We start from the raw sequence: 25,449 nt of genomic DNA on the forward strand, positions 1-25,449 counted from the left end.
GTTTTGTAATTCCTGGTGCCCTAAAGAGGAACAACCAACATTACTGGGAAAATTTAAAAAAACATGAAGTCACCTGGGTTAAAGCATTTATAGAAAGTAAAGTAACTGCTATTTACTAGGGGTTAAAGCATTTATAGAAAACAAAGTACATAACTGCTATTGACTAGTGGGACTACTAAAAGCCAGGTAATCTGCTAGGTTAAAAAATTTTTTTTTAATTTTTGGCTGTGTTGGGTCTTTCTTGCTGCGAGCGGGCTTTCTCTAGTTGTGGTGCGCAGGCTTCTCACTGTTGTGGCTTCTCTTGTTGCAGAGCACGGGCTCTAGGTGCATGGGCTTCAGTAGTTGCAGTGCGTGGGCTCAGTAGTTGTGGCGCACGGGCTTAGCTGCTCCGCGGCATGTGGGATTTTCCCGGACCAGGGATTGAACCTGTGTCCCCTGCATTGGCTATTGGATAACAGATATTATCCCTAAGTAATTCCAAGTAAGGAATTGTAGTTACTTTAAAGTAACTTACTCCTCCAAACACAGAGAAGACCTGGGACTAAAGTTGAAACCATGCTGGTAAGAAGTCTGAGCTCTTTTAATTCATTGAACTGCTATCCCAAAGAATTAACAGACAGGTAAGAAATGAACGAAAAGGGTCGGGATGCTTCTTTATATTTCAATTTCAATCTACAGGCTTGACTAGATCCAAATTCAATTTTTTTGTTTTAAAGGCAGTGATACCCCACAGGTGCTGTGTATTTCCTATTGCATCACCTCAGACGCATATCAACATATCCATCTGGTTGCCAACCTGAGATTCAGCCTGATCCCATTATAAAGTTCTCCATCAGTTTTCCCCTCATGGTTTTAGCATCCACTGATGATTGGTGCCCAAATATATTATTTCATAGAGTAGCAACACAGTGTATTTCTAACATCCCTTCTGTATTTATCAGAAGGAATACTATTAAAAAACTTCACTATCAGTTTACAGGATAAGTGGGGACTAGAGGAAAGGACACCACTCCAATGAAATATTGAGTATGGGAAATTCTCTAAAGACAAATGACCAAGTTTCAATTAGCAAAGAAATAAAAAGGGGAGAAAAAAAGGCACATAGTGATTAAGAGATCTGAGACAAATTAGCTATGTGTGGACCCTGACTCGGTACTGATTCAAACTAACTTAAAATAACTCTTTAGACAATCATGAAACTTTATAGACTCTACCAGATAAGGAATTATTTTGTTAGGTGTGATACTGGCACTAAAAACTCATGTTAAAAGATATACAGTACAGAAATATGGATGAAATGGTATCTGACATTTGTACTTAAATGCAACAGGAAAATAAGTTGGGGAACTGATGAAACAAAATTTGCAAAATGTTTTTAATTTTTTAAGCTGGGCTATATATAGCAGTTCATTATTCAACTTTTGCATTTTAGTTTTAAAAATCACTAACATAAAACTGGCCGCAAAGGCTGGACTGGCCAAGGAGTTGTAAAGCCAACCTGACTTACAACTTTACCTTCCCTCTATAAAAATATGGAAAAAATAAAACCAATTAACCAACTAAACAAAACTTTAGATTAAGGATTTAGCTGGATATAGCAACCTCTCAAAAATCGTGATCAAATGATCAACTCTTTTAAGAATTAAAATTATTTCTACCTATTTATTTGCAAACGTGCAATCTACTAAGCCAACAATTAGTGATGCTATTAATACTGTTATTGACTCATGAATTCTTCTATTTGAAAAGGTCGCCTTTTTTTGTTGTTGGCTGCTTGGCATGTGGGATCTTAGTTCCCTAACCAGGGATTGAACCAGTGCCCCCTGCAGTGGAAGCAGAGTCCTAACCACGGGACCACCAGGGAATTCCCTGAAAATGCAGCTTGTTAAACAAAGTACTAGATGTTCAAATTTACAAAATTTTAAAAACTTATTTATTTTTGGCTGTGTTGGGTCTTCATTGCTGCGTGCGGGCTTTCTCTAGTTGCGATGAGTGGGGACTACTCTTCGTTGTGGTGTGCAGGCTTCTCACTGCGGTGGCTTCTCTTATGGAGCACGGGCTCTAGGCACGCGGTCTTCAGTACTTGCAGCACATGGGCATGCGGTCTTCAGTACTTGCAGCACATGGGCATGCGGTCTTCAGTACTTGCAGCACATGGGCTCAGTAGTTGTGGCTCTTGGGCTCTAGAGCTCAGGCTCAGCAGTTGTGGCACACCAACTTGGTTGCTTCACGCCATGTGGGATCTTCCCGGACCGGGGCTCGAACCCACGTCATCTGCATTAGCAGGTGGATTCTTAACCACTGCACCACCCTGGAAGTCCCTGGATGTTTAAATTTAAAATACCTTACTTGCACCAAATTTTGTGGGAATCAGAAATTTCAAACTGGAAATGAGTTTAAAAGCCAGGCCACACTAACTGACAAAGTGTTTCTTCATTCCAGGATGTCAAGATGTTTAAATATAGGTTATCTGCCTATCTACTTAAAACAGAGTATATTTTCAAATTATCATACCATTTTAACCATTTTGATGGTTGAAGCTATGTATCAACTACTAAAGAAAAACGTGAGAAAAATTGAATCCAAGTAATTAAACTATTAGCCATTACATTCATTTCATCCCATTTCACAGAACCATGAACAAGAATCAAACTTAAGTTTTTAACTCAGTAAGTTGTACTATCACAAGAATGCACAATGCTAGAATCCAGGATACCTGAGTTTAAGTCACAATTCAGCCACAATTATTAGGAGTTGTGGCTGAGTCACTTCTAATTTCTCTACCATCTAGCCCTTCAAGATTATTCAGAGGAATAGTTTTCAGTTGTACGAACTACAAAACTTCACTGGGTATTTTTCTACTGTCAACTGGATAAGTCAATTTTATTCATCTACTCCAAAAATTTTGATGAATGCATGGATGAGAACACCTGAGCTATAAGCAGTAGCAGAAAACACTGGAAATAACCTATTTAGCTGCACTTTTAAAACTAGGTTTGACGTCAGTGGAATTTCTAGAAATAGTAATCTATGAGACATCAAATCATGAGGGAAAATACCCAGTTACAAACGATCCATATTTATACACCGGCCATTCTAAACCTTTCCTGTTAGTGCTGAAGCTCCCAACACTGTCAAATAAAAACCTGGAGCTTTCAGAAATTGAGTTCAGAAGTACAAGGAAAAAGGCAATTAAGAGTAGGAACCTGAGAGTTCACAGAAGATGGGAAGGAAGGTTAGCAGTAGACACTCATATGATACCAGAGATACCATCCTCACCACTAAACTTTTCTTCTATCCTACCTAATTCACTGAAGTTTCACCTTAATTCCTAAACTTCCATGAATTAGGCCTAGGAACTAGCAAATACCCTTAGTGAAGAATGTAAATACTTTTCAGCAGGGAAAGGGGTTAGCAATCATTAACTTCTTAGTAAGAAATAGTGTGGATATTTTTCTTTCCTCCTATATCCTGAGATCAGCTACTCCAAAGGAATGAGTTTCTGATGGGGGAGAAAGTAAACATTAATTTGGGAACTTGGAGCACTTGTAGGGAAAGGTCAGGAGGCTTAGGTAGTAGAGTGGCACCAGCAGTATGGAAATGGAGAGGAAAATAAAGGATGGCTGACTTCTTAATCTCTATAACGACATTGCTGTGTTAAGGAAAAACCTTTTCTTTACATCAAATGCTCCTTTAAAAAAACCTTATAACATATAACGTAGTTGAACTATATGTAGACTGCATCAGAGCCCTAAGCATAACTTATGCAGTGATTCTACGGCGACATTTCAGCTTTCTTAAATTCCTAGTCAACTTCAGGAACATAGCTTTACTATATGTGCAAATGCTACCAGCGGATCATGTAGAGAAACCCACCTTGGTATCACTATTTGTCATACCAAAAAATTACATGCATTTTATGTTCAGAATACAGATAAAACTCAAATCTTTGGTAATACACTTCAGAAATGGGAATACTTTTAACAAAAAACCTTTACCTGGATAATCAATCATGAATTCTACAACAAAAAATATTTTCACCTGGCAGACTGATCAATAGTTTTTGTTTTGTTTTTTTTTACTAAATTAATATTTACCATGTAGTTTTTAATGTGAAAACAGGTAAACAGAAAAAAATACCTACAAACAAAAAGTTCATTATGTTAACCAATCAGGGTCTGGAAATTTCTGCAGTTTTCTTCCCAAGTATTCTCCAATCAAATCATCTTTTTTTTTTTTTTTTTCCAGTAAAGAGTAACATAAATACAAATTGTTTAATAATAACCTTAAAGTCTCATAGGCTGAGGTTTAAGTATTTATACTTCATATGGTAAGGAAACAGATATCGGACAATTTCTAGACTCCTGAAGATTTGGCATTAAAAACAAAAACCTCAGTCATCAGAATTCCTATTTCTACGTTTGTGACTAACTACATAAATAGCCATTGGAAAACAGGACTTTCCAAGCTAACTTTCCAGTTAGACTTTAATCTTAAACGAAGTGTGTATGTGGTTTTATTAACCTATTACGATGCACAAGTTGGATGTCTTTCCATGAATGCTACTTACCACCACTGACATCACCCAATGAAAAAGAACAATACTTACAATTTAATGAAATTCCAACAGCAAACAGTTCCTATGGGTTTTGGTTTCTAATACCTGCCTACCTAGATTTAATAATACTTATTACCTGTTCAACAATTACAGAAAAAACTTTTAAAGTTAAGTTTGAGGTAAATAAAGAATATTCTTTTAAGAATGAAGTAGTCAAGATTTCCTTTTACTCAAAAAAAAAAAACAAAAAACAAAACAAAAAATCACTTCCAAGAGTCAACCTCCATGTACAAAAAAGCAAGATCAATCACATTTATCACTGGACACAAAGGATATTCCAAAGGTCTTTAAAAATGGTAATTAATCTCAAAAAAGGAAAATTAATTTTAGCTTTTATATTTCATTATCAAGACCATATTTGCTTAACAAGATAATTATGCGATTGATACAAAACATACAGCATTTACACTTAACTGTACAAAATAATTTAAGGTTTACAAAAATATTAGAATGTTTAGAGTTGACTGACACAGTCTTAAATAATCTCTTCTAGAGAAGTATAGTAAGACCACTGATTTCCATTTCATTTCTTTTTTAATAAGTCAAAGAAAGGATGCTGCAATGCTTCATCCAAGGTAATTCTTTTCACTGGATCATATTCTAACATTCTTCGAATCAGGTCAAACAGTTTCTCATGTTCCTCATCATGACAAAGCATAAATTCCTGAGGGGAAAAATGACTTTGTTTAAGAAAGACATTAAAAAATAGTTAAAACAGTTTTTTTTTTTGTTTTTTGTTGTTTTACCTTTAGTGGTTTGCAGCGTCTCCTAACATATCTACCAGCAGAACTATGTTCCTCCCAATCTAGCTGATTATGATGAAAATACTTGTGTTTCCTACAGGAAAGAGACGTCTGGATTAAAAAAGAAACAACCCCCCCAAAACCCCACATGCTTGCCCTGCCCCCACCAGGGGATTGGGGGAAAAGATGAAACCATAGACATCTCTCTCTCTATATATATAAACATACAATTTCTAAAAATCTCAGCAATAATTATATCGGCTACCTTATATGATATTTTTCCTAATCTTGTACCCTCTGAAGTTTTAGTATCCCACCTAAGTTGTTCCCAAATACCGTAAGTGAAACAATGCCAGCTTCAAAAACAGAGGTTCCTAGATCCATTCCTGTAAATTCTGATTTCACTAGATCTGGTATGGGGCTGGAAATCTTTAACAATTCCCTGGATGACTTCTGTGGTGAAGCTATGTTTTGAAACCACTTATAGTATTCTTGTCCAAAGACATACATGTGGTTTGCAACAGTCTGGAATTCAAACTTAGATATGACTCCAAAATCAAGCTTTTTACTACTCTATGTATTATTTTTAAATCAACCTAGGAAAACACTTATGCAAAGGTTAACTTGAGTATAAAAACACCACTTTAATTACTGGATCACAAAGTAAATATTGCATTACTTTTCAAAAACTACTTCATGAAAAAAAATTCAAAATCTACAGTCTTTGGAATAAGCAATAACAACAAAGATGGGTTTTCTATAGTTTGAATATAGGCCACTGCATGTACCCAATATAGGGCTTTAATCTTAAAAAGCATACCGTGTTTTCTGAATCATGCGTGTTGGTATGGGTCCTAACATACGTTCCATCATTGCCAGGTGCTCTTTACTATCATGAGTCTAAAAAAATAGGAAAAAGAAACTTAGCACTTTCCATTTCCCTACATGCACATAAAAGGAAAACACAAGAAAATAGTGTTTCCGGGACTTCCCTGGTAGTCCAGTGGTAGAGAATCCACTTTCCAACTAAGCCTGCCCACCACAACGAGAGAGCCCGCGAGCCGCAACTACAGAGCTCACACACTCTGGAACCTGCACACCACAACTGGAGAGAGAAAATCCGCGCACCGCAACGAGAGAGAAGCCCACGTGCTGGAATGAAGACCCAATGCAACAACAAAAAAATAAAGTAAATAAATAAATGTTAAGAAAAAAAAGAAAATAGTGTTTCCATAAAAGGACTAGATTAGACAGCTATACAATTTATATTACACTCCACTTCAAAGATGGAATAAAACTGAATGAGCTATACTGATTGTCCGATTTCTGAAATGGATTGGTAAGGTCTGTATAGCTGATTGAGGAACAACTTTTTAAGTATATTTTACTGAAGTACAGTTGATTAACAATGTTGGAATAATTTGTTTAATGTGAAACAGAACAGTTTTTCCTTATTTGTATTACTTGCACTGTTTAACTGAGGGATGACTGGGGAAGATTACCAAAAACCTGGCCACTCATTTTATCGGTTGCTTAACTAACCTCCATTACCCAATGGATAGCAACTTTGTAACACTAATCCTAGACAATAAAAATACAGTCCCAATAATTCTTACAACAACCTTGAGCTAGGAATGTGGGAACATAACTTTCAAAGAGGTTAAGATACTAGCTCAAGCTCACATAGCTCATCAATGAGGAAACCTGAGCTGTGAACCCAAGTCAAAACTCATATTCTTAAATTACACAGTAGCAGAGCTTTGGCTAAAGTAGAATAAATTGTTAAACTAAATGGTACACTCCTAAGCAGAGGCTGGCAAACTTCTTATGTAAAGGACCAGATAGTAAATATTTTAGGCTTGGGTGGTCACAAATGGTCTCTACCACATATTCTTTTTCGTTTTTTAAAGCAGGCATCAGACAGGATATAGTTTGCCAACCCTTGTTCTGAAGAGCAGAGTCTATGTGCAATGCTTTTTAAATCCATTAGCTACTGTGCCTAGCACACTGCTTTCAAAATGTTCTTAATTTGTGACAGGAATAAATAATACAAGCTCCATTATCTTCAAAAAGTTCCTTAGTTGAAGACTATTTTGGAGGGTAGAATTAAAATATAAACCACATCTCAAACCAAAGTTAATAATCGACGCTTAAGATCTCAGAATGATTTACAATCATAAAACCATCTGACGGATTTTATATGTGTCAGAATGAAGAAAGCATGCACTGTGCTCAACTTTTTCCTTGACCCTATAGCTTACTACCACAAAACCAGACACCACCCCCTAGAAATGACCGACAGCTATGTTCTAGATATCAAACTTGTCTACAATCTCAGAGTACTTTTAACAGATCTCTACAGAGTAGACAGAAGTTTGGTGAGGTGCCCCACAGCAGTGAACACATATTCTGCAACAGCCGCCTAAGTGACTTATAATTAATCACAGCTTCCTCCCTCCTCATCCTGCATTGCCATAACCTCAAATCAACCTTGATAGTATTAGCCAGGAACTCCCTAACCACCCTCACCCCATCCAACAACACACCTTGATCAAATCACAACCCTCTTCAATGGTTACACCACTTGAAGCTTTCAAGACTTCTAGTTTTCTGACATAAGCAAAATTATGAGGAAAAAAAGTAGAGACCTAAATAACATTTTCTCCTTTTTGTTCTGCCAAGTAAGCCAATAACTATTACCATTTCACAGAAAGAACATTTTAATACCAAAAAACCAGGAGAGATAATTTCTAAATGAAAGCCAGAATGGCAACCCTACAAAATCATTTTCATTTTAGACTAACCAGTCTACATTTGGAAACCACTGACTCCTAGGATAAAACAAATACCTTTCTATGGCAAACAAGTCCACTATGAATCAATACTTGCCTACTGACACCATTTTCCTATTTATCCAAGACACTCTGACGGCACTATTCATCCTTCCTCAACTAGAGTAGCTTCCTTTATGCCTGTTGCATTTATGAATACCATTTCTTCCTGATATGGCCATCACACACTCTAGTTTTCTGACAAACTCTTACTCTTCCTTATAGCATGGATTAAACTCCCTACTCCTCAGTGATGTCTTCTCTAAGGAAACTTAACCGTTCACCTTTTCTGGGTTCCCTTCTACATTGTTCCATTATAGCAAGTATCATATTGTACTGTACGTTTTCCCATGTCTATCCTGTGTATGACTTCCTTGAGGACAGAGATGCTGTCTTTTCATTTTTATACACATAGTGCTTAGAAATGTGTCTAGGGTGTCATAGATGCTTAATACAACTTACTGTTTCTGAATTCTTTTAATAAAAGTGCAACATAACCAGAGCTGAATTAAAACTGACCATAGTAACACTAATGTAAATTTATGAAGGAGCACCACAATAAAACGGATCATATGAAGTCAATATGAACCATGTGTTTAAAAGCTCCACATGCAGAATGAATTATGACCATTCACTGGGAGTATTTCATTCAACTATGGTTTTAGAGAAGGATGACTATTTTGCGCATGTAAGTTTTAATCTTAAGAATAATGACACTATGGCAACTTTCCAATATGGAAACCAAAACTTTAACATGCCTTTAACATTAAAGCTCATAATGAATCAGTAAATAACATTTACTAAATACATACCTGAAAGACTGTGAAACCAAGGTAATATTCAATAAGAATGCAACCTATGCTCCAAACATCACAAGGCTGAGACCAACCTAAAGCTATTTAAAAACAAAACCAAACATTGTATTATGCAACAATTTTTAATTGCCAATACACAATATCTTTTCCTATGTGGGTGCTCTCTTTATATAGCCTATTTAGGAGAATATGATAGTAAATTCAGGGTTTACATTTTTAGTTTTATATCAAACACACTATGCTTTCAGAGTCCTCCATATCCTTGTATCAAATTACAGTATTTTAACCTGGGGGAGGAAGCATTTTATGTAAAATAAGAAGGATTAGCATATATTCCATAGTCTCTGAATTGCTTGTGCAATGAGGAACACTGTTATACCCAGTTAACGGTTGTTCTATGAAATTTTACATTTTATTAGTGCAAACATAGCTCAATAATTATCCTCAGAATGTAATTACTAACCCCTCATCAATTACCATCAGCTTGATATCTGAGTTTATTTCTTCCATTAAAAAAATAGTAGTGTCACATAAATTATGTAAGAATTATAATGGATATTATAAGCAGTGTCACCCATAAGCAGAATTATATAGCTATTTAAAGTTCACATGGAGAGGTATCTATATATGTACTTTCAGGTTGTCTATATATGATCATATATACTTTCTCCTTCAGAATTCTCAAGAGTAACATTATTCAGAAAAGAAAAAAACACCTAGCCTTAAGTCTATATCTAATTAGAAAGGAAAAGAGTAAACCATACAGATGTTTTAACCTTTTAAAGATTAAGTTTTTAATAAAACAATAATGTACAAATAAATCCTACTTTAAAAGACATTTCAATTACTTTCAATAACATTACTGAATTTAAAGATAAAGGAAGAAACAATATATTCAAGGAACTTGACTATGATTTAGCCATTTTTGTTAACCCTCATGGTACTTATTACTTGAACAAAAGGATAATGGAGCATGGTTTCTACTTACAGTAACACATACAAAATCTGCAAATGATAGAGCTTGGATCTAAGATGAAAGTTTTCTTTTCCAGCCACTCCTGTCTCCCAGTCCAGCTTTCTCCCAAGTGACTGTAAATTACCTCATTCTCTTATGGGTCAGCTCTCATACTCTTTGGAATTTCACATCATTCACTTTTACCAACTTCTGTTTACTACCAACACCCAAGACATGAGACCAACTGCCCTCCTCAATGGCAGCAACTGACAACATCTTCCCCCTTCAACCTAATTTTGCCTTAATCCTCAGGAGTAACACTTCACAAACACACAAAGAACCCTTCTAATCTTCCCATCTGTTCATTTCTTTTCCTAAAGACCAATAACCCCAATTTCAGATTTATATCAACTATCCCCAGCCTGGCCACACATGGGACTGTATTATTACTAAGAATCACTGTATCTTACACAATCTAGGAGGAGGCCATTAACTAACTGTAAGATACACCACTGTTTTACAAACCAATAACAAAGAAAAAATGCCAATTGTTTTGTGTTACGTTCCCTCACATGTTAAAATGTAGAGAAAAATCTTCTTCTTAAAATTGATAAAACACAGCAAGTTATCTCTTTTTAAGCTCTGAAAATACCTCTCTGTCCACAATCTCTTCCCACACTCTTTTCTTTTACCTTCATTGCAGCCTTCAGTCCTCAACCATGAATACACTTTCTAAACTACTGCAACACAGCAGCTTCTTTCAGACCATACTAAGCAGAAATCCTAGTAACATCAATCTCAAAGATGAGCTCCAAACCTGTGCTATCCTATTTGGTAGCCACTAGCCACATGTGGCTATTTAAATCTAAAATTTAAATTAATTTAAAATTCAGTTCCTCAGTCACACTGCCTATACTGAAAGTACACAGTAGTCTACGTGTGGCTACTAATGGCTACCATGTTGGATAGTGCAGATATAGAACGTTTCTATCATCATGGAAAGTTCTACTAGCCAGCACTACATAATATTCTTAATTTCCTGTCCCTTTTACTAATTCTCTACTCTAGGTAAACATCATTAGTTTGCTTTCACACTCATATTCTGAACTACCAAGTCCTCTTAGACAAAAGGTAAAAAGTGGAAAAGACTGATTCCACAAAGATGTTTTACTATCCAACCTCGGTTGAAACTTACTTTTGGTGAAGTAATATGCTTATACCATTTAACTATCTCCCAATATCACCTGATCTGAATTTTTCCCACTGTCTCCAAGCCCCCAAAGCCATCTCTGACTTCCTTGCTCTATCAACATGACTTGGTCTCGAACTTTTAAATTTTGAGGCATAAGACACGCTCTCCCTCACTGAGTTCCCTTTTATTAATATTTAAAAACCCTGCACCTTAACTAATTTTCCTTTCTATGCTTTCTCATGTCAAAGATGATCAAAGAAGCTCTCCTCTTAGACTAGCCCCTCTTTCTTCTCCTCTTAACCTCCATCCACCCTACATCTAGACGTCTGCCAACCCAATCTTTAGCATTTTCACCAGCACCATGATTTGTGATGAGACGAAAAGAGGTGCCCACATTGCTTCAAAATCATACTGCTGTCATGTACTTAGCCAGTACAGCTTGTTCTCTTATGATCTTGTAAGACTGACTTGTTCAAAAATAACCACAACCTGGAATATCTTTACAGATGATATCACATTTTTCCCACTCAGGAAAAATATTTATAGCAATGTCCAGACAGCTTTTATGAAAACAGAAAACATTTTCTGTACAATGCTAAGAAAATTACAGCTATCCCCCAACTACCTGCCCCCCAATAAAAGCTGTAGAGAACAAAAAATCTCTTTTTCAATTAAAATATCAGGAAGTCTGGTATCTACTAACCCAAAATGACCTCTGGAGCTCTGTAATGCCGTGTAGATACCAAAGTACTATGATGTTCATCATCGTATGTTGCACTTCCTAAGTCAACAACTTTGATATCTGTGTTTTTCAGTGTGCGTTCATCACGTTTCTAGAGATACAGTTAAGTAAACACAAAGATCAATAAAGATATGAAATATTTTATAGCACTATCCAAAAGGCTTGCACATGAATTATCTTTTTGATTTTCAAAATAACCCCATGAGAAAGGCAAAGGATTACCCTTTTTGGGTTAAACATCAGGATATAATAAGCCTCAAAGGTAAAATTCCTCATCCAAGGATCACCAAGCTAAATTAATTTTAAAGACAACTACCAAAATTAAAACAAGTGTAACTTACCATTTTTGAATTATACTTGACTACATAGTCAGACTTCACAAATAAAATATTTTCAGGCTTCAGATCTGTATGGGTTAATTTATTATGATGCAAAACTATAAAAGAACAAAAAGACATTATTAGTTTCACTTACAAATTTAATCTGTACCGGGGGACAGGAGAATTAGTAGTAGAGGTAGGGATCAAAAGTGGTTTCATCTTTACTTGCAATGTGTATTTTTAGTGACAATGTTTTGATATGTTGCTTGTACAATAAAACCTTTAATTTACTGGTATTTAAAAATTTAACAAGTATACTTACAATTTATTGACTGACAGATCTGATATGCCATTTGCCTGATATGGTCAATTTGAAATGGCAGAAAGCTGTTTTCTTTAATGAAATCATAGGTACTAAGTCCCAGGAGTTCAAACACAATACAAACATGACCATGATGATCAAACCATTCTAGCATCTGGACACATCGGCTAAAACAGATCAGAATAAAAATAATTCAGTTCACAGAATTCTGATTATTTCATGTAACATAATGGATCACAGTTCCAAGTTTATTACTTACAAGACACTATTGGGATCAGTACTATTTAAATGTTCTAATACTTGGATTTCTGAACGAGCTGCTTCACGATATCGTCCCACATTTTTTATGATTTTCACCGCTACATGCATGCCACTCCTTAAAAACAAAATGAAAATGGTAAATGTACAGAAGGGCACTGAAGACATGTATCCTCTAAAGCAGCTATCCCCAACCCTTTTGGCACCAGGGACCGGTTTCATGGAAGACAATTTTTCCATGGTGGGGGGAGGGTGTGATGGTTCAGATGGTAATGCAAGCTATGGGGAGCAGCAGATGAAATTTCACTTGCTCGCCCACTGCTCACCTCCTGCTGTGAGGCCCAGTTCCTACCAGTCCACAGCCCAGGGGTTGGGGACCCCTGCTCTAAAGCATAATCTTATTAAGTACCAATCATTCTATGCTATTTTCCTAAAATAATCTTTCAGGGTATATTATAGCAGATCTATAAACATTTTTTCGAAACATTTTGACAAAATATACATTATACGGAGTGATGATTTCTCTTAATACTTATCAACGTTAATGTTTGTTTCCAAAAGTTTAAATTTACCTAGATTTTATAAGTAGTTTTTTTAAAAAAAAAAAAAGGATAAAAATATAAACCTTGAATAGAACATACTACTGCTGAAAGCATTCACTCATTCACCACGCTAGACCGACTGTGCCAGATGTTGCATTGGAATCAGTGTTAAAAAGGGCTTGTCCCATGTACCTCACAGTCTAATGGAAAAGACAGACACTTGAACAACTTATCATAAGGTTAGAAGTGCCTGGTATAAGGAGTAGAGAGAGGAAAGAGCCTAACCATCAGGGTTAGGGGAGCTTAGACTTCTTCAGAGAAGGAAGACAACTATCAGTTTGTTAGATAATTCCGGCAAAGGAGACACCAATAAGTCATGAAGCCAAAAAAATGTTTAGTGCATTCACGGATGCGAATAGGTATAAATAGCAACAATGTAGGGCAGCGTGTTTTAGACCGGGACATCTGTAATACTTCCTAAAAAGTACAGAGGGAATTCCCTGGTGGTCCAGTGGTTTAAGACATGAGCTTTCACTGCCGTAGGCCCAGGTTCAATCCCTGGTCGGGGAGCCGAGATCCCGCAAGCCACGTGGTGCGGCAAAAAAAAAAAGCCATAAATGATTTTGAGGAAAGGGATTTCCAAATCTTCAGCTTCCTTCTGTCCTCTTTTCTAAACCTGATCTTCTTGAATACAAGCCAGCAGTCAACCCTGCATTTTTCACTATGGCCTTCCCACATTACAAAAGAGAACCCCATGCACACGAAATTAATATGGCAAGGTTTGTGCCCTAGGCTGTTTATAAAAAAAAAAAAATCTTTGAGGCAAACAAATTTTTCTAGTGGTTGGATAGCAAACCTGTTCCAAACTCATTTCTTTTGACAAGGCCCCAGTGAAGTTGTGGGCTGATATATAATCATCAAAATAAATTTTTAATGATTTATCTCCCTATGATGTATAGCATATATCTCAAGACTTACAAGAATTACTATAAAACTGCTGTGACAAAACTTCTTCTAGTCTCATCTATTTAATCGTATGGCCAAGTTTTCTAACTGCTAATAAGCTATAAAAATGAACAGTGCTAATAGCTATAAAAACGAAAAATGGATAATGGTGTTAGCTAATGCTACTATAGCAATCATATTGCAGTATATAAATGTTTCAAACCAACGTTATACACCTTAAACTTACAAGCTTTCATATTACTTGTCAATTAAAAAAAAACGAAAAATGGAAACTTAATGCTAAAACAGTAAGATTTATCTATGGATACATGAACTCATTTTTTAAAGGCCCCAACCATCTCAATAAAAGATATATTTTCAATTACATTGTATGTTTTAGGTCTAATAAGTATCAAAATTTGTAACAGATTTGTACTTGATCAATTGAATACTATTCACTGGAATATCTCAAATACTCAAGTCTTAGAACCTCAAGAAATTTTTAAAAGACCTTAATGGGACAACTAGTGAAATGTGAATCAGGTCTGTAGATGAGCTGGCAAAACTTGAAAATACATATAACATGTAAATACAGAGAATGATTAAATACTGTAAAATGTTAACATTTGTGGAATCTGGGTGAAGAATATATGGGAATTCTTAGCAACTTTCCTAAGTCAAAGTATTTCAAAATATCTTAAAATTTTACTTTATGTTCACATTTTTGTCATAGAGAGGAAAGGGTGATAATAAAAGACATTTAGGATAATATTCTCTATGAAAAATGAAGTAAGTTCAAGGATAAAGCATTTCTACGTATTCAAGAAAACTTTGTTCATGGATGACAGGAGGTATCAAGCTGTTGTATTTAGATTCCTCCAAACATATTTAAAAAGAGAGATATGTTTTTTTAAAAAAATCAGCATTTACAATAAGCTGGAAATTACATCCTCAACTATTTTATGAAGAAAAGTTTAGATGTCAATTTAGAAATGTGCGGTTTCCACTAAACTGTTTTAAGACATTCACTTACATAAAAACTTGCAACCACAGAATAGAGATCCTAGAGGAAAACATTTCCTTTGGAAATAAAAGTTTTTGAACCAAGAAGATTAGACATGCTAATTTATTGTCTCTGCAATTCAAAAGTAGGGTAAAGCACTCCAAATCTCTTATAGAAAGCTAAGGACCTAAGTTCTGGGAAACTCTTCACTTGAACATTCGCATTAATTTCAATGAACTCCATCTGATAAAAATTTTTAGCATTCTTGATCAAAATCCATACTTACGGTAAATAAATCATACACAGTTCAAGAACTTTTGAATACTTACACCTCCCAGGAAAACACATAGCTACCACTTAAATTCCATTTCATTTAAATTATGGATCCTTCTCCACCAAAAATATCAGAATGTTCAAAAAAGAAAAACAACAAACTTACATGCCATGATCAATACACTCTACAACTTTGCCAAAGGCCCCTTCTCCCAAAGTGTCCACGATTTCATCTAAAGTGAGGGGGGAGAAAGAAGTGTAAGTACCTGCGTACAAATTATCAGTTATTCAAATAATGAATGCTTAAGTGTGGAATATTTTCAAATGATCTCTATTAAAGCATAATTAAGGTTCCAGCAGTCAAATTATTTTATTTTCAGCTGCTACAAAAATAATTTAGATAGAGCTATCATTCTTGCTCTAATCTCAAATTCCACTGATTATTTTGGAACTTTAGAGTAGAAATATTTAAACTCTATAGAAAAGAAGAAATACAAAAGAACAACAAACAAACCCACGAAAAACAAAACAAAAAAGCAATGAAGAGTTCTTTAGCCCCCCGCTGACAAGCTATTCTTAAAAAGATTATTCTGTCTGAAAAGTTTAAAAAGTGTTGAAAAATATTCTATACATCTTGCTCTTAGAACGTCTCCACTTTGACAGATCAGGTGACCCTCCTCATCATCCTCTATACTCCTGGATCTTTTCCTTCGGTGGCTCTTCTGGAACGGCAAGTGGGCAGCACCAAGATCATCCAGCCAATCAATATATCAGAGTGAATTCAGGGCAGAATACGCAATTCATTCAGCGGGGAGATATTCAGGCATTCAGATAAGCACCAGGCCACGAACAGTTGGCAGGAGCAATTTCAAATTCAGTCCCCAGAAATTCACAAGGCACAGTTTATGTTACAGAAGAAAAACATGGCAAGGAACAGATTTTCAGATAAGATACTTAAAGTGGCAATAGAAAAAACAACACAATTGTCTCTTTAAAATACTGACTTAATTGAAGTCTGAAATTTAAAGAATGCAATGTCATGATCTATTAATCTCTTGTTATAAAATAGCCTATGCTGTGAGTTGAGATGTCTAGTTTGTCAGGAAAATGTTTTAAAATGTCAAGATTAGTTCAAATTGATATTTAGCAATATTTTTAAACATACTTAATTAAAATAAAAGGGGAAAATAAAGGCTAATGTCAATGTTCGATCTAATCAATGATAGTTCTACTGAAGAAAACTTGGGGAGGAAAATAATTCATAGTTTACTGCAAACAAGTGAAGATTCATGAGTGTAAAAAAAAAGGGCAGGCTTTCTGGACAATAATTTCCCCTTCAGCACCCACTTTCAGAACTCCAATGGAACTAATTGGAGCCTGTGCTATACACAGGGTAAGTATTCGCCAGTGCAACTTTCTACACTTGTCTCCAAGTACTGGGAAAGGGGTTTCTTTTAAAGTAAAAAACGTTTAAGATGAAAGAAAAGATGGGTGCTTCATCTTTTCGTATGATTATGTTATAAAAGATAAAAATATTTTTAACATTAAAATCAAGAAACTCGTGATCTGGTCTGCAGACAATGAGTAAATGTGGGCAAATGAGGGCTAACTAATAAATACAGATTAGTTGTAAGAATTTGGAAGTTTCCTTTAAGGATTCAAGTAATATAAACACAATTATATTCATATAGTATTATAAACTTTTTCAAATTTATTGGCTCAGTAAGAGCTTTTACACACAAATAAGTATCCACCCAAAATAAAAACAAAATCAATCATACCGAACGTGACTGATTACTTGAACAGTGTCTATTACGCTTCCTTTTAGGACTGCTTCTCCTGCTTCGGACTGAAGATTTCCTGCAGTGGATTCGATAACTGCTTTCAACGTCTCTGTGATAATGTCTAGGAACATATCTTTCGCAGTAGTCATTTCTGTATTCATCAATGTATCTCCGGTCCCGATAATCTCTCTCATTCAAGGACCCTGCTTCTAAATAATGACTGCAAACACATTAAAGGATTTAAAATTACTCTCTTCATTCTAGAATAACGTGGTTAAAATAAAACATTCTCTCAAGAATTCGTGGTTTAAAACAGCTAACTCAATAAAAGAAAAAAATACAAATTGATGAATTAGAATTTATATTTAACTGACAAAACTTAAGAAATAATTTTACTTTAACCAACAAGTAAAGGGGAACATATATCTCTATTAATATATACTGCTATGAAGGAACAAAGCTTGGGTCAAATCATTCAACATATTCAGTGTTTACTTGATTAAGTGTCCCTTTACCTTCTGGTGAAAGTTAAGACCAAAAATTCACAAAACTGCTCTTCTGAAATTCATCAATCTTGTGATATATGCATCTGTAACTAAACTCTCTTCCTTTTTTCAGAGCCACACACAATATGAGGCAGGCAAAACAGGATTCCTTTCCTTCTTAATGTAAGTTAGGTATCTCTGGCGCAGAGTTCTTTCATGAAAGGTGTATTAGAGCTAAAGGAATCTTAATTATATTTCAGGCCTCTCATTTTACAGATGACTAAACTGAGATCCCTAGAAGGAAAATGATTTGCCATGGTTGTAGAGCACATTCTAAATCCTATAGTATGTGCCAGTATTATTATACACACCACCTATTCCATCTCCTCTCCTCTATTTCGAGCTTCCTGTATCTCTCTGAGAAATAGACAACACAGCTTTTGAAGGCTGCTTCATGTGCCAAAAATATCTAAAATATATCCCCCTCAAATGAGAAAAGGTTCTTGTAATTGCTTGCTTAGGATTTCCCAACCCCCTACTTCCCTTTGCATTTTGAATTTGTCACTCCTGCTTGTGAAATAAACAAGAATTCAGGAAAAACAGCATCATCTGGTGCCATAGTGCTTAACTTCTGAATCTACAGATCCCTTTGAAAATCTGATTGAGAGATATGGACCCTCTCCCCTAAGAAACGCACAAATGCGTAAACAAAACTTGGCAAGGAATTTCAGAGGTCATGGACCTCAGGAAGTCAATGGATTCCAGTTAAGCAGCCTTGATCTGATGGAAAGAAAAAGATTCCATTGGCCCAGTTTCCCGTCCCCCTCTCTACCTGGGATGAGTGTCCTTTTCAACAGAGTGTGAAGCTTCAAGAGATCCCTCAGTGCAAATGGAGCACTGAGGGAGAGAGGGGACACCTGCCCAGTCAGACACACCAGCTAAAATAATCCTGACAAGCAATGGAGTGACAGATGTTAACTAGACTGCCCTCACTAACCTCTTTCTTTTTCCCAGAATATGTTGTCATTCTTTTTCTCAGGAGGCTGCTTTACACAGAAATAAAGGAGAAGCATCTCTAAAACTGCTACTCAACAGGGCTGGCATCAAATCCAGGCTGGGGAGATGCAGAAACCCCCTTTCCCCAGTGTCAGCCTTAAGTTCTAGCCATTGGAGAAACAACTCAGGATATTAGGGTCTAAATCTGGGTCTAAGTCAGGGATCTGATCAGTTGCTTGGAACCGTTAAGGGAGAGATCTACAATACGTCAAGCTAGAAATTACCATACTCTAAAGGGCATCTGTTTAATTCTGTAAGGCATCCTTCCCATAAAAGTCTAAAATTTATCGGAAAACTCTAACACTAATAATCCTTAGCTGGACTAGTGCATGAAATTAGAGCTGCTGATAATCCATAAATAATCTAAAGAATAACAAACATAGAGTGAAGTAATACCATGAGGATAAACTAAAAAGATGAGGGCCTCTTCAACCTACAACAACCAAGGCTTAGAGATTATATAAACAATTATATATAAATATATATATAATTATAATATATATTCTATATATATTATATTATTAATATATTAATTATATAAAGAAATTATTTATTAATTATATAAACTATTATAATATATATTATATATATTATACTATATATTATATATACATATTATAATATATAATATATATAATATATATATTCTATATATATAAATATATATAGAATTATAAAGGCTATATGGACACAGTGAACAGGATGAACAGACTGATTTAATTTCTAAAAATATTCACTGAATGTCCAGTGAATATTTCACTGTAGTTCTTCAAAACAGCCAAGACTAATGAGGCTATGGGCATTCGTTTTTATTTCCACACAGGTCCTGTGGAAGGTAAAAAATATATATGAGGCAAAATCCCTGCCAACAAATAACTGTTCAGTTTGAGACCTAAACAAAACTCAACGATGCAGAAAATGTTGAAAGCGTGGATATGAGTGCTTAGGAGAAAAAACTCAAAATGCTTAAAATGGTCAGGGAAGATTTCATGAAAAAGAAGGGAACAGTTAGTTGCATCTTAAAGGGAAATCAAGATTTGGGCAAAGTGGGAAGTAGAAGAAATGCCAGGAAAGAAAAATGGCATATTACTATCTTACATTTATAGAGTACTTTTAGCCAGAATGGCTTAGAGATGAGTTTGTCTACATGTTACTTAGGAAATAGTAAGCAGACAATTTCAGCAAGAGCAATTTTCACATAGGGGAACATAGGCAAATAAATAAGCTGGGAACAGATCATCCAAAATCTTGCATGCCAGGCTAAAGGGCTTAAAACAGTGTTTCTCAAAGGGTGGTCTGTTTATTAACAATATCGAAATATTGAATTTTTAAAAATGAAGATCCCTGGACCCCAGGTCAGACTCACTGAATAATCTGGTAATATGCATTTTAAACATACCTCCAAAGTGATTCTATTCACACTAAAGTTTGAGAATCACTGGTTTAAGGCTTGATACTCTATGTTACAACAAGACATTTAAGGATATAAAATGTGTTCACAGCGTTCACAGCCACATCAGTCTTCCTGTGTAGAACTGATTAAGCCTGTAGGAAGGGAGAAATTCACAGGCTACTTACAAATCAGAAAGAAAAGACACTCTGAAATATATATGAAAAAAGGTAAGATAATTGATAACCAATAAAAGCGCTGATAAATCATAAGAAAAATACACTTTAATAGAAAAAATAGGCTAAGAATACAAAAATAATGTTCACAATCAAATATACTTTAATTAAAAAAATGTTCAAGTGTTCAATAAGCACATGACAGAGGATAAATTCAGCAGAAATTTAAAAATTCAAATGAAAACAAAACACTATTCTTGGCATTTCAAAATAGGCAAGACTGGTGACAGCATGTCGTAGGAGTGTAACTTGGTACAAACTTTCTAGAAAAATACGTGAAAAATATGTGAATATGTACCAAGAGCCTTATAAGAGTTCACACCCTTTAACTTGAAACTGTCCCTTCTTAGAACCTATTTTCAGGAAATATTCAGAGGCAAAGATTTGTATACAAAAATATTTTTCAGAAGAAATAACTTTACATCCAAATGGGGGACTAGCATCCTACCAAGCGTACCTTCTTTATACGCTTCTGTATTTTTCATTTTTTTCCAATAATTTTACAAAAAACACTCTCGAAAAGTTTTGAATCTTGAAAAAGATTATTAGATTACTCCAGATTAGAGAGCAATTACCACCAGACATCTCTGGTGCCAATATCAAAGAAGAAACTATTGGCCTAGTGGTTATTGCACTGACTCAGTAACATCTTTATGTGGTTAATTATGAATATGAATTCATCATTCATATCATTCATATCATTCATCATTCATATCACTTCCTTTCTACACATACAATGCATAATAAATCCATGAATGGTTAGTACTATATGTTAAGCCTTACAGAGTATTTTGTATTTATCTTAATATAGGGTACAGATATTCTTGTATAATACATTAATTAGCTCAGGTCATTGAAATCCTGGCATAGATTCTCTCTCTTCCCTCCATATGATAGTGTGTGAAGAATGATTAGTCTGCACTGATTACCAACAAGCTCACTGTTCTACAGAACAAGTCTGTTTTGGCATGGAGAAGGAAAAAAATTACATATTGTTTTTTAAAGTAACCCCAGTTGGCTAATTTAGAAAGCAATCTGGCAAACAGTCCCAGTGGAACATCTGCACAAAACAAGGAGAAAACATAGAACCAACAAAAACAAATGAGAGAGGGAAATTAATGGAGGACAGAATGAAAGAAACTCTATTCACCTAGGCTTTGTTAAATCATTTAGGAACTTGAAAAATTCCTTCAATTCTATACAAATGTATTACCTCCAAATTTTACACTGGTAAGAATACAATAAAACAGGACATATGCCATTGGAAATTTTTATTGAGGCCCTTCTTACAACAGCCAAGCTTCTAAAAATCCCAAACATATCTACTGGCCTTATCTACAAATATAACCTGTAGAATACAGTATAAGCAACTAATCCCCAACACACTTTAACATTCTCACACATCACATGCTATTTTTCTCATCTGGATGAACTCTTCCCCACCCTTCATTATCTCTCATTTGTGGAACCCTAAATAAGTGCCCCAATGTACAGCTCTCCCTACTACATACAAGTTAAAGGCACTCACTGGTCCTTTAATCACTTACTTAACTTTTGTGTGTCTCATTTCCCCCAACTATATTACTGGCAGCTGGGACTCAATCAACTGTCTCCTACAGCTCCGAAATGGACACAGATATGTGAGGGTAGGAACTCTGTTCTATTCACAGCAGTGTCTAGCATATAATAGGCACTCAGTAAATATTTTCTGAATGAGTATTTGTTGACTGATTTATAAAACAATCTGACAGATGAAAGCTATATACGCTAATGACAAGTCATTAAAACTATTAGTGTTAAAATGGTACTAGTTCAAGCGTAATTTACCAATCAGATTCTTTAAGCTGGTGATGTGGTTTACAATGTCTGTTCTCTTGTGTACTACTGTGGGATCTCCTCTTCCGTTTGTGACTTCCACTGTAGCTTTCATGTCCCCAGCTTTCTCTGCTATCCCAGTCAGGGCAGTGAGTTCTTTTGGAATGCCTCATCTATTAATGGAAATGAAAAGTGAGTTGTGGAATTTACAGATGGTTATATTTAGTAAATAAAATATTTCACATTAATATTAAATAGAAAAACCTCAGCACATAGGGTTGTACAGGTTCTAAAATCTTCGTAGGTAATGGTTCCCAAGGCATGGAGGCACTATCCCACTGGTATGTCAGATGATCATAAGTGGTATACACACCTAGTACTAAATGATAACACTGTGAGACCTTAATACATTTTCTTTCAATTCTTCTGGATAAATTCTCAGCTTGGTGCATATCTTCAACTAACACTTGCTAACTGCCATTTTAAAAAAAGAGTCAGGATTCAGGCTCAGAGCCTTCAGTAGACAACAATATCTAGCTAGAAATTAATAACTTTTTTGGTTTTATTTTTATCATTACCTTCTTTCTATGGTAAATTATTACTAATCTCTTAAGTTATTGATATAATCAAATTATTAAGTTATTGATGTTAACTTTAAATGTGAACTAATTTAAAACAAATATCACAAGTGTCATGCAGCTTTGTCGAAATACTGTGATACAAATAACTGAAGTCAGAGAAACACTTAGGGATACTGAATATAGGAGATGACTGTTTATTTTCAGATCATCCTGCAGCCATTCTTAAAATTAAACATATTTGTTGTAGATCTGGGGTGACTGAAGAAATGAACCTATAAGGATGAATACGGTCACACTGAAATCAGATAATTGTGACAATTCCCTGACTCCACCTACATCCTCACAAGTTCCATTCAGGATCAGGATCTGTGTTCTAGCAATGTCATCCCTATCTGCCTCTTCCCATCTTAATTGTTTCACAAAGCAGTTAAGTTTTTAACAGTGATGTCCAAACTGTTGAAGAGGGTGAGGTTCACAACTCAGCAAGGAGCTGAAAACAGGTAAAATGGAGCAAAACCAACTTAGTTAACCCCCTGCAGTTAGCCCAAATGACTCAGTAACAAGCAAACAAATTCAAGTAAAAAATTTAAAAGACTTCAAATGAATTAAAAGACTTTAAAATGAGGCATCTCCTGGGAGGTATTCCCTAAGGAAATGTAGGTATCATGCCATCAGAGCCCGAAGCCACCAAATATTCAGATCTTTTAACTCACTTCTCTTGTTGATTCTTAGGTCCAACAAAAATCCTAAAACTCTAGTCAGGGCTCTCACTGGAAACTGATAAGTGAGCATTCTGATTTACATAGTCATTTGAATATGGGAAACTGAAATAAATGACATTACAAATTAACCTGAGCCAAAAGACCATCAGAAAAGCCATCAAAAAAAAAATTATATTTCTAGTGGAATTCTTCTGACCCTTCAATTACCCAAATTGTATTTTAACCACACAGGAACTCTTTAAAATTGTTTAGTTAAGCATTCTTAAATCATAGCAAGCAAAATTACAACATCTGATGACTGACGTTTATTACTATGACTATTATAATGCAGTTTTTGCAAAACATGTGTGTCTGCTTCAGCTTTGTTTTTTTCCTTCTACTGTCAGTAGGCCATAACTAGCTCACCAAGGCAGAATTCTTAAATAACCACAGTTATCAATATGCAAATATTAAAATAAGCATCTTGGGAGAGCCAAAGGTTTTTATTTCTCTAGCCAAGTTCATTACTTTAAATTTAATTCAGCTGTTAGGAAGCCATTCCCGCCCCGCCCCCCGCCACCCACCCCCCACCCCCGCCGCCTCTGCTGTTCAGAAATATTTTCTCAGGAGGCCAAGAGAAGAATCCCGGATCCAGGTTACACAGATTAGGTTCCTTCGCATACAAAAAAAAGAAAAACTATCTAGAATTATCACACTATTTCTAATTAACAAAGAATCCTACATGTTAGAATCATCGGACATCCTTCAATAAAAACATCAGATACAATAAACATCGGATGTTTATATCCATCTTAGAAACCTGATTCTCTACTGCCCTTTAACACCCTATATTACCCGACAATTTTACGTTATCTATATTAAAATATCTATATAGGTTAAAGTTATGATTAGATGGCTCCAAGAGTACTGTATGTAATGGATAACAAGAAGCCTGTGGGTGTATGTATGGAGCACAATCATACAAAGATAGCTATAAAATAAGACCAGGTGGCTGACGTGGTCAGTTTGGAGCGCTGTTTCCTAAGAATAGTATAAGCATTTCACGGTTACTTAAGTAATCAAGGACAGTGTGATGCATAAGTATCAGAAATGCAGATCTGATGCAACAATACTATGCTCCACTTTAGGAAAAAAACAGTTCGCACAAAGGATGAGCCTCTCCGTATTTACCTCTCACAAGCACGAGCTAAATTCCACCACCTGGACTCGCAAACTAGCAGTTCCTCGGACGCCCAGTCCCCACCCCCCGCCTCTCCGCCAGGGTACCTTATCAGGGCCTTTCGCGCACTCAGAGGCAGAAGTCTGACCTCGGAAAATCCCAGAATGCTACAAACGGCCGAGGCCAGGGACCCAGAGTAAGGCTTGATCTAGGAAAACACTTTGCCCCAGGAGGCTCTCGCAGGGTCTCACCCTGATCGGCGGGACGAGTCACGGGCCTAAAGGAGCCGTGATATGAGTGGCCTGGCCTCTCTGAGAAGAGTCAGCAGCAGAGCCGAGGCCTTTCCGCCCTAGGATTTTAAATCTACCACGACACCTGGGCAACTTTAGGTTTCAAATGCCACGAGCAGAGCTGTGCCCCGAAGAAACCCCGGTCGCCGAGGCCCCGAATCCCGTCCTTTTTCCGACACGTAGCTTCGAGACCTAAAAGACTGGGAAACCACCCAGCCCAGAACACCCTATCCGAAACCTTACCTCCGCAAAAGTAAAAGGCCCTTTGGCCAATAATTGTCACCAAACCGCCGTCTTCTCTCCCAGTCGCTGCGACAAACATCCTACAAGATGGCGGCAACACCCTCTCCCTACACCCCCCACTGTCGGCTT

The 25,449-nt window shown here is 35.9% G+C and overlaps 1 protein-coding gene across 3 annotated transcripts; it reads right to left on the minus strand.

Annotated features, from left to right (window-relative positions):
* Window positions 1–4,763: 4,763 nt before the first annotated feature.
* Window positions 4,764–25,449, minus strand: LOC149749872 (dual specificity protein kinase CLK4). 3 transcript variants are annotated; one of them, XM_089909797.1, is made up of 14 exons: window positions 25,321–25,449; window positions 22,338–22,498; window positions 21,504–21,570; window positions 17,341–17,563; window positions 16,191–16,281; window positions 15,726–15,792; window positions 12,798–12,914; window positions 12,539–12,705; window positions 12,238–12,332; window positions 11,858–11,987; window positions 9,005–9,087; window positions 6,182–6,261; window positions 5,365–5,455; window positions 4,764–5,282 (listed from the first exon to the last, which is right to left on the minus strand). In XM_089909797.1, exons 2-14 carry the CDS (start codon window positions 22,438–22,440, stop codon window positions 5,142–5,144), a joined length of 1,455 nt encoding a protein of 484 aa, XP_089765923.1. In that variant the 5' UTR covers window positions 22,441–22,498; window positions 25,321–25,449; the 3' UTR covers window positions 4,764–5,141. The 3 variants fall into 3 exon arrangements, with proteins under 3 accessions (XP_089765923.1, XP_089765921.1, XP_089765922.1); XM_089909795.1 differs by lacking the exon at window positions 21,504–21,570 and having other exon boundaries at window positions 25,321–25,447; XM_089909796.1 differs by lacking the exons at window positions 5,365–5,455; window positions 6,182–6,261; window positions 21,504–21,570 and having other exon boundaries at window positions 25,321–25,447.

Source organism: Delphinapterus leucas, chromosome 3 (assembly GCF_059928025.1).
Source record: "Delphinapterus leucas isolate spDelLeu-1000000601 "Yukka" chromosome 3, BTC_Dleu_Yukka2, whole genome shotgun sequence".
Taxonomy (NCBI): Eukaryota; Metazoa; Chordata; class Mammalia; order Artiodactyla; family Monodontidae; genus Delphinapterus; species Delphinapterus leucas.